The following is a 16040-nucleotide window of genomic DNA, read 5'->3' as shown; positions in this document are numbered from 1 at the left end:
AAAAAATTATGTCCTGAAGTGAGACCATATTTATAATGTGATACTGAAAATTACCATGTGACAGTGCCATCCAGTTTACAATAGATGTTCAGAGTGGACTCTGTGAGATGCAGTGCATCCACTTACACATGACACAACACACCGTCTCACTTGTTTGGATAGGCAATCCATTCTGTTTGTTAACGGTATCATGTGTTGCATAAAGATATTGCTTTTGTCCGTCTATCAACTATTATATTAATATATAAAAACTTCCAAGTGGTTTCACAAGCAAAACTTAAGGTTATTTAAGTCTTGAGATCAGGTGGGCCATCCACAAAAAGGCTGATCACTTATGGAACTACTGAAATATCGTTGAATGATAACACAGTAATGGACCAGCTCTACATCGTGTATCAGCCACATAACAAGATAGACTACCAGTGTCACATCCCCAAACACAACAGATAATGTGTTCTGCAGGAATTTCAGTTACATTTGTCCATTAGGGCAACCTGGAAAAACAACTAGCCCAAGTAGATGGTTACCAATAGCACATACCCCAAATTTACTGATGATAATGATACAATCATAGTGCAAGATTTTAATGGAGCTCACAGATGACAGTTGTCCGAGATGGTAATGCCATCCCAGACAAATGTTTGCTCAATGAAAAACATTGATAACAAAAGGACCAGAATGTCAGTACTACTAACATGGAGGTTATAAATGTTTGCACAAATGGTTAAAAATGGATGAAAAAATTTTACAAGTTGAGTGGTACACTTTATAGCAGCAATATACCTTACAAATCTGTTTGGGCTTCTACCCTTTTCCAATTAATTGGCAGCTTGTAAATACTGTTTAAGCTCATTCGTCATATAGAAAACATTCTGTTACGTGGGTACACTGCCAAGAGTTCAACCAAAACCAATTACGAATCTTTTAATCCTTTCTCTGCCAGGAGGGGCCTAAGGAAGTTTGTCCCTGTAATTTCTCTTCACCCCTTACAACATTCTGTAATGGGACACCCTTTTCAAAATAACTTTTTTTTAAGAAGTAGCTGATACCAGGATTAATCCCAAATCTGGTACAGGTGAACATTTTCAGTTGTTTCACTGAAAGAATTTCATTTGATTTTGTATATGATGCATAGTATTTCAGACTAAACTGTATAAAAAAATTAATTTGTTACACTCTGTATGTATGGTTAATATTATTCTTCTTTTAGACATATCTGGCTTACTTAAAATTCATGTTCTTAATTGCACAATCTAATACTAATTATTAAATTTATTTCTGGATTCATTTATTAAATGTTGTTGTAACTTGGTGATGATTCTTCTTTTGTCAAGCAGTATGTAATCTCTTTCGCTTTGTAAACTCTTTGGAATATTGTTTATACTGCAGAATGTGGGTAGTAGTATTGGTGTTCTGTGGTAGTGGGCATGCCTCTGATGAAAGCACAACTGTTTTTTAATTTTGCCTACAACAATATAATTGATGGTTTTATGGAAATGCAGATTGACAAGTCAATGTGGTATAGATGAATGGGATAAAATAAAAAGATATTTATAGCAACAGAAAGAATTTCATCAGTTATTCAGTTCAACAAGAACCTACAAAATCAAAATTGCAGCTGCAATAATGTTCCTCTAGATGCAATAACTGCAGCCAACAACAAAACAACAATGAGATAATGGAGATAAGTAAAAAGTTTTTCTTTCATATATATTAGGCCTTTTGAAGCTTTCAAAACATTTGCAGAGACAGAGAATTTTAATTTTGATGTGTGGGAAGGTAAGATTACAACTCCAAATTGATGAAGTGTGCTTGGCTAATGAGAGAACATCTTTACTTGACAGTTTATTTATTACCTTGCCTTTTCTTGTAATCACTTCTTTTGAATGACAAGTTTCAGGGAATTTCTGTACAGCTAACTACATTTTCAGCATAACAATTTATTTTTTATTTCATGCATGTATGGCCACAATTTACAGCTCAAAATTGTCTGTACAATATCAGCAACATCTACGAATTTTCTCTTCAGGCTGTACATGCTTCCATACCATTTTCTCAGAAAGTTTTAATCATTCAGAACCTACCCTTTTGTTTTTCAGCATCTGTTAGCTCCCACACCTGCTTACCATGGTGCAGAAATCTTTCATTTAAATTATCACAAAACATGATATTTTTGTTAGTGCTAAGGACAACAATGTAATAAACCTTTAATTAAATTTCAGGTATTCAAGATTAACTTCTACATAACCTGTTATTAACATATTGCATATTGATCCATCAGATTTCTTATTTTTCTTCATTTGGCATGTTCTTCTCTCTTTCAGCATTTTTTTCTCTGCCAAGGCAAAATATTTTGAAAGTATTCAGTACTCTCATATTTTATCTTTTTTCCACACACCACAAAATCATTGATGTACATTCTTTTGCAAGTGAAATAAAAATATTAACACGGCTTTCACAAGAAGTCTTTATGATTGTTGCAAATGGTATTCACTTTGGATAACATACTTTTATCTGTCTATCTGGTTTTGTAGGTCATAATAGAAGGAAACATTCCATGAAGGAAAAATATACCTAAAAACAAAGATGATGTGACTTACCAAATGAAAGTGCTGGCAGGTCGACAGACACACAAACGAACACAAACATACACACAAAATTCAAGCTTTCGCAACAAACTGTTGCCTCATCAGGAAAGAGGGAAGGAGAGGGAAAGACGAAAGGATGTGGGTTTTAAGGGAGAGGGTAAGGAGTCATTCCAGTCCCGGGAGCGGAAAGACTTACCTTATGGGGAAAAAAGGACGGGTATACACTCGCACACACACACATATCCATCCACACATATACAGACACAAGCAGACATATGTCTGGAATGACTGGAATGACTCCTTACCCTCTCCCTTAAAACCCACATCCTTTCGTCTTTCCCTCTCCTTCCCTCTTTCCTGATGAGGCAACAGTTTGTTGCGAAAGCTTGAATTTTGTGTGTATGTTTGTGTTCGTTTGTGTGTCTGTCGACCTGCCAGCACTTTCATTTGGTAAGTCACATCATCTTTGTTTTTAGGTATATGGTTTTGTAGGTCCATTCTTAAGTGCATTATGTTGATGACTGATCGACCCATCTTCCAGTTAGTGAGGGTATTAACTTTGCTCAAAGCCTGGACTCCAGTCAGACTGTGAGGTACTGTTGGTGATGTACTGATGTTTACAGTTGCACTTAACTTTTAACATCTAAAATCTTGGAGAGACATTTACTTCCCATTGAACCATGCCAACATTCTGTGAAACATGAACACCTCAACAAAACTTTGGAATATCATAGAGTTTACAACAATGACTTCTTATTGTATACCCAATGAGGTTTGTAAAATACCTTTTTAACAAAATAAACATAACTCCTGATGAAAACAAGAACAACTTTGGTTAGCTAAAAAAAAAAAAAAATAGTGAAAATATTTATCACATGATGATGATCATAAGTCTACAGTAGTGTCCTCTCCACATCCGGTTGAGTTCTTCCAGTCTGTGAGGCATGGTTTGAATGAGACCATCAAGTTTGTCTGGGGGCATGAAGTCCCACTCCTCATTGGCAGCGTCAGTGAGGTCCTGAAGATTGTATGGTGGATTCAGATGTTGTGCATTAGTAACCTTCAACAAGTTTCATATGTGCTCTATTGCATTCATGTCTGGGGACTGTGCTGATCATGCATTCGCTTGATGTTGCATCTTTTAAGATACCCAGATGCAGCTGATACCTCTAGTGTCATAGGCTACATTTTATGATAGCATTCCAAAATTTGTTGAGCAGTGTGCATCCCATGGGTATTACAGACTCGTAGATGAGATGACTGGCTAGATCTTAATGTCTTGAGTGCTACATCATAAACCATGTTTAAATTGAAAACCTTTTTATTATATTTTATTACATTCTTATTCCAGTATTAACTTCATTAACATCACTCTCATCTTCCTCTTAATAGATACTGGCATCATGAAAGAGAAATTTTTGCAGCAAGCTAATGTTACTTACAGCCCAACAAACACTGCTATATTTAACCCTTCCACGGTGCCTAGATACCAGTTTGATACAACAGAACCTAAAAAAAATTCATGTATGCTGGCACAGCAATATTCATTTCCTTCTGTTCTTTGACCCAACCCCCACCCAAGATTTTCAACTGACTGTCAATAGGATTAGCTCCACTTTGTCCCCAAATACCTACAAATAGCTTGTAGATCACAGACATCTCATTATTTGTTACATTCATTATCTTCCTTTGCTCAGTGTTGTTCTTGAATATTTTCTGAGATGCATGCACCAACAAATGCAACCAAAGGTAAGTGTGACAAGAAAAATTCTGTGAAGGGGAGATACTACAATCATTTTCAGGCACCATAAACATACTGCTATCATTTAGCTAAGGAGGAGCTGAATAGATGTTATAGAAGGGTGAAAGGTTCAGTGTCAATGATAATTATCTATCGATATACAATTTCTGTTGCTAAGATTTCAACAGAAAATGTAACAGGCCAATACATTTCTTTTCTGAGTTTTCCTCTTATTGTAATTAAGCACCTTATCTTTTTAAAAAATTAAAATATTCAGTTTCTGTGATATTTATATAACAGCCTGTCTTTGGCTGCTTTCACAGTAGTCATAGTTATGAATTGTCATTTCACTCATTACTAAAATCAAGTGATACATTTAACTTACGTATTGAAGAAATGTAACAAAGAGAAAAAATGATGTTGAAATTTCTCACAAATGTATATTTCTGCTAAGAACCTCATCTCTCACTTACAGTATCATCTATGTAAACAATTATTTACTAGATATTTGCTGGTTATGATACTTACTTGACCTGGAAGAAGCCTTGTGCTGGCAGAAGGAGGCGAGTGCTCTGGTGGAGGTGGCAAGAATTCAGACCAGTTAGGCAGCAACTCATTCCCACGATGCGACACTGGTAACTTGTTAGCTTGAAGTCTGTTGTCATCTGCATTACAAAAGTGCAATGAATTTTAGTGCTACAAGATGAAGTAGTATGATATTTTTTGCTGAAATATTATCAGTAATAGTCAACTATTGCCATTGAATTCCTCAGAAATGCTCACAATTCAATAACTACCTTTTCCTCAGGCTATGTCAAGAAGTCATTTCTGAAAGTATTTGTATGGAGTGTAGCCATGTATGGAAGTGAAACATGTACGATAAATAGTTTGGACAAGAAGAGAATAGAAGCTTTCGAAATGTGGTGCTACAGAAGAATGCTGAAGATTAGATGGGTAGATCACATAACTAATGAGGAAGTACTGAATAGGATTGGGGAGAAGAGAAGTTTGTGGCACAACTTGAGTAGAAGAAGGGATCGGTTGGTAGGACATGTTCTGAGGCATCAAGGGATCACCAGTTCAGTATTGGAGGGCAGCGTGGAGGGTAAAAATCGTAGAGGGAGACCAAGAGATGAATACACTAAGCAGATTCAGAAGGATGTAGGTTGCAGTAGGTACTGGGAGATGAAGAAGCTTGCACAGGATAGAGTAGCATGGAGACCTGTATCAAACCAGTCTCAGGACTGAAGACCACAACAACAACAACAACAACAACAACAACAATGTCTAACTGTGCTACATAATATGAGTAATGTGAGAGGTACTGGAGAGAAACAAATGTAGATGTAGGGTATAACAAGTTGAAGTGTACGACAAATGGATATATACTGATTTTAAGCTAATAACAAATGAGACACACTTCCCAAATGAAAAAAGGAATTTTTAATTTGAATTTGAAAGTAGTTTTATATTGAAAAATAGTTTTAGCAACAATATTCACATAATTCAGTTTGTTTATGTCAAAGACTGGAAGAAATTAATTTGTGTTAGTGGTGTAAATCTTCCAACAAACCATAAGTGATGTGAAAAGATGTAGTAGCATGTATTACAATGCCATAGCACATGTGTGAAACTAATCAGCCACTAAATGTTTATCACAGAATGATAAAAAAACAATTATGCTTTGGCCGTACAGGGAATCAAGAAAGGGAGTGTTTGGTAACCCTTAATATTCAGCTGTTGTCTTTGCTGCATATTATGAATTTCAATAGCATTTTATGGAAAAAGTAAATAACATATTTTCATTTTAAAATAATTTTTAAAATGTTTGGGTTCTCAGATAGAAGCTTTACATTTCCAGAGGAATATAAAATATTAATTAACAGGTAGTGACAGAGAGTTGCAGCACTTCCTAATGTACAGTGACCATTTTTGCATACAAAGCAAAGCTGGAATGCATATCTTTCTGATGATGCAGTCATTAGAGACTGAACTCAACATCAAACTGGAAAAGGAGAGGAAAGGAGATTTGTATTTTCCTTGTTAAAGTAAGCACTGCAAAATTTGATTTAAGTGGTTTAGGGACTTCATGAAAAACTTAAAACTGGATGGCTGGATAGGTATTTGAACTTCTATCCTCCCAAAAGTGAGCCTGGTGTCTTACCATTGTGCCCCCTCATATATGTGTCTGCTATCAAAACCACTAAAATTCTCATATTGGCAGATGTCCTCTATTCTCATAAAGCAACTTAAATGTGAAAATTTATTTCCAGGAAATTAACTCGTGGAAAAAATTGAGTAGCTTTTGCAAAGGTTGAGGAATAGCTTCAATTCTTGCTAAAGCTTGTTCTAAGAATCCACATTCAGGAAAACTACTTAATGTATGTGCATTGCTACCAAATTATGAAAGTACAAAGCAGTTGCTGCTTACCTGTGTAAAGACTTCCAATTTCTGAACTCATGCTGCTTGATTTGTTTCCAGTGTCTGGATTAGTTTCCATACTCGACAAATTGTGCTTCACACAAGAATCGCTTGAACTAGAGGTTTTTGATTCACCTTGGTCAGCCACATTAACTGGTTCAAACAAATGACTGCTCTCCTACGGGAAATAATGTAGACTGGTGTTAATTAATTTTAGAGTTGAAACATATGTGCAAATTTTAAAATCATAAGCATAACTCAAATGATATTGTGCTTAAATATTTCATCTTGGATTTGTGTAAAAAAAGTTAAGATAAAACTATCAGATTCTTTCAAATCAAATCACAACGACAACTATCACTTCCTTAAATTATGTGCTAACTGAATTTATTAAACAACATTGCTGCCTGATACAAAATACCAATCAAAAATATTTCTGGTAATTTTTACATTGAACTACTATTCACACGTACTTTACACGTACTTTAATGACTTAGTAATCACTCTTCTCAAAATCACAGAACCCAATTTCTACCAGTGTTCTGTACAATTACATAATGACATCTAAGCATAATACCTACCAAATTGTCCCTCCGAGGAAGTGAATTGATGAGAGTTGTTGTGGCATAAGGTGCAGGTATTTCCGGTTGCTGCTGATCCTTGCGGCAATTATAAAATGTGGTCAGGTTACGGCTGTCAACCTCAGCATAATCAGTTGTATTTGAACTGAGCTCATGGTTTAGTGTCTGATTATTAAGAAGCTTTGTCTCCAATAAACCAGATGAATCTTTGTCAGCACAATCAGTAGGTCTCCAGCCTCTATCAATCCACAGTGTTTCCTTGCCATTCATCAAGTTCAATTGAGGAATATCATTCCCATGTACAACAGGAACTGCAATACAACAGAACATATAAGCTAACATTCTTCAGATGATAAATTATAAGTCGATGAACATCTGTGACTGACATTTGATAACTTCTCACTATGTAATTGTGTGTGTGTGTGTGTGTGTGTGTGTGTGTGTGTGTGTGTGTGAGAGAGAGAGAGAGAGAGAGAGGGGGGGGGGGGGGAGGGGCAGGGAGAGAGAAAGTGAGAGCAGTGAGGGGAGGGGGGGGGGGGTGCGTGGTTGATTGATTTTTGAAATGCTGATTATTGACAGAGATCACAAGACATGTACAAAAGTAAACAATCTAGAAAAAGTTACAAGGAGTTATCATAACTTCCACCTACTGTGAACTGGAAAAATCAGAAAAATTCATCTAAAATGTGATATAATCAGTCTGTACATTTAGTGAGTTACTCTAGTCAAAAGAAAGATCAATTATACAAACCACTTAAATGACCAAGTTCTTTGCTAAGAGCCTGCCTCCTGCGAAGGTAGATAAAACCCACAAGACCAACAGCCATTGCAATAATGAGGACACCCATCAGGACAAGGAACCAGGTTTCTCTCACAACACCTCCAGCTGCGCCACTTTCACTGGGATGTGCCCTGCCAAAAGATAATTCAATTTCATAACAGTTCAGGAAAATGAGGTTGAACATTTCCTAGCATGAAATTTTTCTGTCTGAGTTTTACTCACCTTGGTGGATATTGGTGCAACAAAGCAGGATCCATTACCAGTGGGGCAGGTGCTGAGAATGGCCCCAGTCCTACCCTAGTGTAGGCTACAACACGTGCTGTATATGAGCTGCCTGTTGTCAAGTTGTTCAGCAAAACTGAGGTAGTTGTTGCGTTTAGAGTCATTTGGGCAAGAACTTTGCTCCCTTTCCCTTTTATCTGAATCTAGAGTAAAAAAGATTATAATTTAAGTTAGAGGCAAAAAAACTGAGCATCTGCAACCACAGATAAAACCACAAATGGATGGCACATAGACACACAGAAAGATATGAAAATCATCCCCCCCCTCCCCCACCTGCAGGTGAGTTGATAGCTACCAGTATTTTGAAAAACCTACTACTGTTCCTCCTCTTCCACTATTAAGCTGCTGCTTTTAGATCCTGGCAAAGTCAAGATCTGCTTAATATAAACAACACATAAAGTTACATTCATTAGTATCAATATTCTGATAATTTGTAAGTTATTTCTACTTGAATTTTCTATTATATACTATGACTGTCAATTTTACAAACTTAAATAGGTTGCTTTATTTCTTTTGCTCACTAAGACCATGAGAAAAAGAGAATAATTATCTGCTAGTCTGGCCTTAATTAATTTTGATATTGTCACTTAGGTGAAAGTAACTACATTTCTATGTTGTGATATGTAAATTGACATTGGCCTTTTTTTTGTTTACACTTTTGTGCTGTAATTACTCAGTGTGATTCAGTGTTGTTGGGTACATAGTAGTTGTTATGAATGTTCTGATTGATTAGTAAAATGTTATTTCAGAAAGCTTTCATTTTCTATTGAAAAATTCTCAGCAAAAGGATATGGGCCCAGGCAAACCTGTGAAAGTAAGGTTTTATAAATATTAAAATTGTGGAAATCCACAGTTTGTTTCAGAAGTTACGCGAGTGCTGATCATTCATTTTTTGTTGATCAATCCTTCATGTGTGCAGAGTGCCATTTTTTTTTCCCCCAGTGAAAGCTAAAAATGAATGGTACAGCCCCAACTGGACTTCCAATGGTTGAAAAGTTGATCGGACCTGAAAAATATTCGACATGGAAAATTGACATGCAAGGGTATTTGGTTCACAATGAACTCTGGGATGTTGTTGAAAACCCTCCTTCGGATCTGATGAGATGGGATGATTTTTGAAAGAGAGACAAAAAGAGCTATTCCTGGATTATACTTTCCATGGAACAGTTGAATTATTGCAATATAAAGGACAAAAAAATGTTAGCAGAAGCTTGGGTGGCCTTTAAAACACCATTTGAAGACTCTGGACTCACTCACAGTGGGTTCGCTGAGATCGTTAATCACAAGCAAATTAGATAAATGCAAGTCAGTAGTGACCGTGTGGCTATGGCCTCCCATCGGGTAGACTGTTCACCTGGTGCAAGTCTTTCAAGTTGACAACACTTCGGCGACTTGCGTGTCCAAGAGGCACCTTGTATTGTATTGTATGTTAACCGGGGACCTGGAAATGTTGGAGAGGCTCCGTCCCTGCCGCAGCCGCGGTGGTCCACAATCCCACGACGACTACCACAGTCCATTTCACCCCACCGCCGCCCCACACCGAACCCAGGGTTATTGTGCGGTTCGGTAGCCGGTGGACCCCCCCCCCCCCCCCCCCAGGGAACATCTCACACCAGCCGAGTGTAACCCCTATGTTTGCGTGGTAGAGTAATGGTGGTGTACGCGTACGTGGAGAACTTGTTTGCGCAGCAATCGCCGACATAGTGTAACTGAGGCGGAATAAGGGGAACCAGCCCACATTCACCGAGGCAGATGGAAAACTGCCTAAAACCATCCACATACTGGCCGGTTCACCGGACCTCAATACAAATCCGCCGGGTGGATTCGTGCCGGGGACCAGGCGCTCCTTCTGCCCGGAAAGCTGTGCGTTAGACCCCACGGCCAACCGGGTGGGCTAAGAGGCACCTTACCAAGGGGCAACAGGAAGTCTTCAATATCTATCCCAAATCTCCAGACCTGATATGTGTTTTGCTGTAAATTTCCTTAGCAGGTATAATCATTGCCTTAAAACAAAAAAACTGTTGGACTTCCTAATAGTGGAGCTCAATATATGGTCTTGGCATCGACTATTCAGGATTTACTGTGGTTAAGACAACTTATGTCTAAGGTAGATCCAGGCAGTGTCATAAAGTCACTTACAGTACAATGTGACAATAAAGAAGCATTCCAGTTAGCCAAGAATCTAGTGACAAACTCTAGATACAAGCATATTAAGTATCATTTTATAATAAGGCATGTTGACTCAGGTGTTATTAATGTTGAACATCTGCTTTCTTAAGAAATCTTAGCCAATGCTTTCATAAAACCACTTAGCAATGGCAGACATGAAACATGTGTAAGAAACTGTGGCCTTGTGAAATAAGTGAAGGAGTGACTGTAGATTTAGACTTCATACTTTTGTTGATGTCAGTTTATGGGGACATGTTGAGATAAGTAAACTGATACCAACAGTTTCTTTTTTTTTTGTTTACTCCTTTGTGTTGTAATTCCTCAGTGGTGATTAAGTATTCTGGGAGTATGTAGTAGTTGTCGTTGTGCACATACTCACTGATTAATAAAATGTTATTTCAGAAAGCTTTCACATTTATATTAAAAAATGCTCAACATTCTGCAACAAGATTAAGCTCAAAGGACATTTGGAGTTCATACTATGTAGAATTTCAGTGCCACTATTTATATTACAAAATGAAATATCATTATCATCATTTTGTTGAAAGAATAATGGCAACACCAAAACCTCAGTTTCTCAATGTCAAATGAAACTGACAAATCTATATCGTTAATTTTTGAGGAAGATGAAGTCACAGTTTATTCTGAAATACTGTAACTGGAAAAGTGAATGACATTCAGGACAAAAGGATCACCTGATTCTGCAGCAAGGGTTGTTAATTGATAATAGCAGCTGGTGTGGTTGGGATAGTCAGTGATAGTAAGTATGTGGTAGTAGTAGTAGTAGTAGTAGAAAAAGAAGAAGAAGAAGGAATTAACATTGGCAGTAGTATTAGTAGCAACATTTATGTTTGATATCTATACGTGGCATTTATAGGAAAATATTTGTAGTACCTTGTATCCGAGGAGAATTCCATTATGATGTTGTGGTGGAGGTGGAGACCAGCGAACAAATGCTGCAGTTGTGTTCAGCATACCAACTTGGACATTGTCCGGTGGGGCAGAAGGAACTGGAAGTTTGTTAATGATAGTTGAGACTATATTATATCAATATATATAGTGTTTATTTGTTAATGACAACTGAGAAAATATATATATATATATAATAGAGGGAAACATTCCACGTGGGAAAAATATATCTAAAAAGAAAGATGATGAGACTTACCAAACAAAAGTGCTGGCAGGTCGATAGACACACAAACATACACACAAAATTCTAGATTTCGCAACCAACGGTTGCCTCGTCAGGAACGAGGGAAGGAGAGGGAAAGACGAAAGGATTTGGGTTTTAAGGGAGAGGGTAAGGAGTCATTCCAATCCCGGGAGCTGAAAGACTTACCTTAGGGGGAAAAAAGGACAGGTATACACTCGCACACACACACATATCCATCCGCATATACACAGACACAAGCAGACATTTGTAAAGGCAAAGAGTTTGGGCAGCAGAATATTAATTGAGATTCTCACTGTAAATTACTCAATATAATCTTAAGAACATCAATACTGAATTAAGGCATTTTATGTAGGCCTACAATTATAAACATTTTTACTTTTTTTTTTTTTCAAAATTTTGGTTGCTAGTCTACAGTCAAACAGAACTACATTCAGATGGTAATACAATGTTACAAGGCTTTTCATGGATGTTTTCTTTTCATGAATGTTTCCTTTTCATGAATGTTTTATTGCAGAGACATATCATAAATAAAAGTCTGTGAGGGACGGAATCATTAACATTGCACTCAAATAAAGACAGAAAAGCCACACAATTATTTTGTGGCAGTGGACATTAGGTAGAGAATTATGAGTTCTTCCTAAAATTAATATGTAGTTGGTAGTCAGTCTATTAGTTTTCAGCTTATAAGTTGGAGAAATTCAATAATTAGAAATTTAAAGAAACCATTAAATTGGTTCATTGAAATCCAATTACTAGTAGTTGTTATATCTAACTATTTTATTTTAGAGATACTTGCAGTAATAGGAAATTCACATACCATCTTCCAAAGTTTGCACATGCTTTGAGTTTGATGGCTGTCCTTCCACAGATTTGTAGAATGGCACAAGAAAGAACTCATACTTTGTGAACTTCCTGAGGTTCGTCACTGTATTGGTAGTGGCGCCAGCATTCAGAACTGTTACCATATTGTATTTCTGAGAGCCACCAGAGAGATCACAGAATCGGACATACAGTCCTTCCACGTACTCCTCACCAGACAAAATCTAGACAATAAGAACATTATTACTCTCTATTTCATAGTGTAAATGTATCTTGTAGTAAAATTAGCAAATAAAATACTAAAGGTGCATTTGTAATTTTGGAAATGAAAACTCAATGTTGAATGAGATCTATCAAAACCCTAGGTTCTTGGTGGATGTTTCTTTCTTAATGATATTCACCACAATTATCTACTTCCTCCTCTTTATCTCTTCAGATCTCCTGGTGTTGCTTTACCAGAAAACTGAAAAACCATTAATCTTTTAATGGGAATATTTGCTAAAAGAAAACCACCCCCCCTCCCCCATCTAACACGTGGAAGGTGTGCAATAACTAGACTTGGTACGTACGTACGTGTGTGTGTGTGTGTGTGTGTGTGTGTGTGTGTGTGTGTGTGTGTGTGTGTGTGTGTGTGTGTGAGTGTGCGCGCGAGAGGGAGGGGGGGTAGAGAGAGAGAGAGAGAGAGAGAGAGAGAGAGAGAGAGAGAGAGAGAAATAAGTAAGTGATACATTTAATTTACATTATCATTATTTCAAGTGGCCACAAGTTAAACAGCCCTCACTGTGCTTCCTTTATTTGCACATTGTACTCTTCAATGGAATTTGAGTGATTTATTCATTCTGATCATTGTCTCCGATTTAATATCATATCTCCAGCCACCATAATGAATCACCTCTAAATTATTGAAAAGAAATATTCCAAATTATTTCAAAATAAAATGTGGCAACAGAATTGACTAGCATTTTTGGTTTATTCTGATTAACTGTAACTTACATCCCAAACAAGTCGCACTGATGTAGAGCTGAGAGGCATCACATCTCGTAGCACAACCACCTTAGTACTTAGACGACTCCGGGCTTCATCAAGTTCATAACGAGGAACAGTTCTCTGATCAGCAGAACTCAGTGTTTTAGCTACACTTGAGACAGGGCTTGGGACTGACAGTCCATGGCTATTCTCTGCTCTCACAAGAAAAATGTATGAAGTGTCTGGCTTCAGGTCTGTTACCTGTTTAAGAGAAATGCCAATATAAGAAAATACAATTGACAATTAAAAAGGAATAAAGAGCTCTAGCATCATAGATAATAAATATTCTAAATGTTTGAAAGAAAACATCTACATCTGTATAGCACAAAGGGAAAATTTTGGATTTCAGTCCAGTATTTTGGCTTAGATACTAGTGTAGGCTAGTTGAATTTGATTGTATTTGCGCAGCGTGCGATGCAAACATTGCTGCAGGTAGTCTATTGGCTGTAAAAGTTAATTTTTTTGATATGCCTAGATAGTATATTACCATTGTCACAAATGACCTATATATATAAACAGTTGAAAATGTGAAATTTAAAAAAATTAATCCCAGTCACTCACTTTTTTCATCACAAAGCAGGAATGAGACCTTCCCTGCCTGTACAGAATTTTTTGTCACAACAGTATTAATCACTTTGATGTTAAGATAACTTCCAGAAATGAAAGATCATATTTTTGAAGTTTGTTTGCAATTCTGAAGTATAAAATGAGAACTGTCCTTTGGAAGGAAGAGCTGCAAGCCCCATCTAGGCATCTTGATTTTTGTTATCTGTGGATTCACTGAATCAATGCAAACATATGCTCAAAAATTTCTTGAAACATCTGTGCTGCATTTGTATTTCACAAGCAACAATGCGGTCATGCAAACGAGTTAAATATGTGTTGCTTTAGACCTATATTTCTTTTGTTGAGACATTCTTATGAAAGCATAGAGTGATTATTTTCATATCATCCAGAAAAAAATGTTTAGAACATACCATTATAATTTTGTGATTACAGTAACTTTGGGTATTATGTAGGAATTTGTATGTTGTGAAGTGTAACTGATTAATGCTGGATGGCTTGAATAATCCTACTAGTGTCAAACAAAAAATATATTCAGATCAGACTTCATGCTACATATAACATCTTTTAGTAAAGTCATACTAATATTCTTGCATTTATTAAAAAACTAATTCAGCATTCTGTTATCAGGACACAGTCACATTACATATAAAATCAATGATACTTTTTAGCAAGGATTTGACATACTGTGATAGCCTCTGATGTCACTCTGTTGGCAGCCACAACCCAGCCAGTCTGCAAGTCTGAACTGAAATACTCAATGGTGTAGCCAATGAGCGGTGATGCTCCTGGTCGACCCTGCTGCCATGACAATGCCACACTGGACTGTGTGGTGTTGAGGATGCGTGGCTGAGAGGGGGGCCCAGGAAACGTGCCAGGATCTGGTGTGCGGTGCAGACTGGGACCTGGACTCTTCTCCACAGTGAGAGATGCAGACCAAGATGTCTCACCACTTTCCGAGGAGGCCGTACAGGTGTATAGCCCTGAGTCCGACAGCTGGAGGTCTGGTAACAAAGTAAAGTTGTCTCTGTTTTACAATGTCCTGTGTTACACATTTACTCTCTCCCTTCCTCTATCAACAAAAATGAGCATCTGTTGAAATACAAACTATTAACTCTAGTTGCTGAAATATGTATGTTTTCTATTGTTATTCATGTATAAATGTTTCATTCTCTCTGTTAGTCTTATTTACAAGTAGCTGTAGGAATGCGAAATATGAGTGAACATACACTCTACACTGCACGTCTCAACTAGGAAGTTCAAGAACATTTCTCTCTTTTCTTTCCTTCTCTTTTTCTTGTCAGCAGAATTCTTGGGAAATAACTCTTGGTCTACTGACTGTAACTAAAAGGAATCTGGAAAGAAGTGTTCACACTTACAGACTGGGACAGTTAAAGTAAATTATTGGTAAAGTAATGTCCAGAGAAACATCAGACAGGGATAGAACAGCTGAACTGTGAAAATAAAAATGTTGAGACACTGATGTCTTTCATCTGTGCTCCTTGCCTGTCTCCTCTTATTCAATCAGTCTTCTACTCACTAATCATATTCTGTGTATGCCTCTGTGAAGTATAACCCTCAGAATTGTGGGATGAGTTAAGAAGGGTACAATATAAAAGAAAAAAAATTATAATTAGTCTTATGGTACACCAACTACAACCATTAATAATGTATGGTGATGTACTTAACAAAATAAATTAATTATACTCTGTAAATGGTTATTTTAGCATACCTAATCATTGCAACAAATAGAAAACTTGTTACTTAGAAAAAAGCTATTTCTTCTTCAGTGATACTATCGTAGCTTCCAGGTGGCATCCTTCCCTTTGCCACCCTATCTCATCTTCTTTCCTCATGCATCCTTCAGAGACTTTTTTGTAGTATCAAAGTGAA

The 16040-nt window shown here is 37.0% G+C and overlaps 1 protein-coding gene across 1 annotated transcript in view; it reads right to left on the bottom strand.

The window, feature by feature from the left end:
* The window catches only part of LOC126101353 (protein sax-3-like), a 95062-nt gene that overhangs the window by 39748 nt on the left and 39274 nt on the right, over positions 1-16040 (bottom strand). The window contains exons 7-15 of the mRNA XM_049912022.1: positions 14835-15151; positions 13551-13784; positions 12556-12781; positions 11459-11574; positions 8336-8538; positions 8084-8244; positions 7333-7643; positions 6761-6929; positions 4858-4994 (exon numbers count right to left, since the gene is read on the bottom strand). Coding sequence (XP_049767979.1) covers positions 4858-4994; positions 6761-6929; positions 7333-7643; positions 8084-8244; positions 8336-8538; positions 11459-11574; positions 12556-12781; positions 13551-13784; positions 14835-15151 — 1874 coding nt within the window. The remainder of the gene's footprint in view (positions 1-4857; positions 4995-6760; positions 6930-7332; positions 7644-8083; positions 8245-8335; positions 8539-11458; positions 11575-12555; positions 12782-13550; positions 13785-14834; positions 15152-16040) is intronic.

Source organism: Schistocerca cancellata, chromosome 9, assembly GCF_023864275.1.
Source record: "Schistocerca cancellata isolate TAMUIC-IGC-003103 chromosome 9, iqSchCanc2.1, whole genome shotgun sequence".
Taxonomy (NCBI): Eukaryota; Metazoa; Arthropoda; class Insecta; order Orthoptera; family Acrididae; genus Schistocerca; species Schistocerca cancellata.
This window is presented reverse-complemented; position numbering and strand designations above follow the sequence as displayed.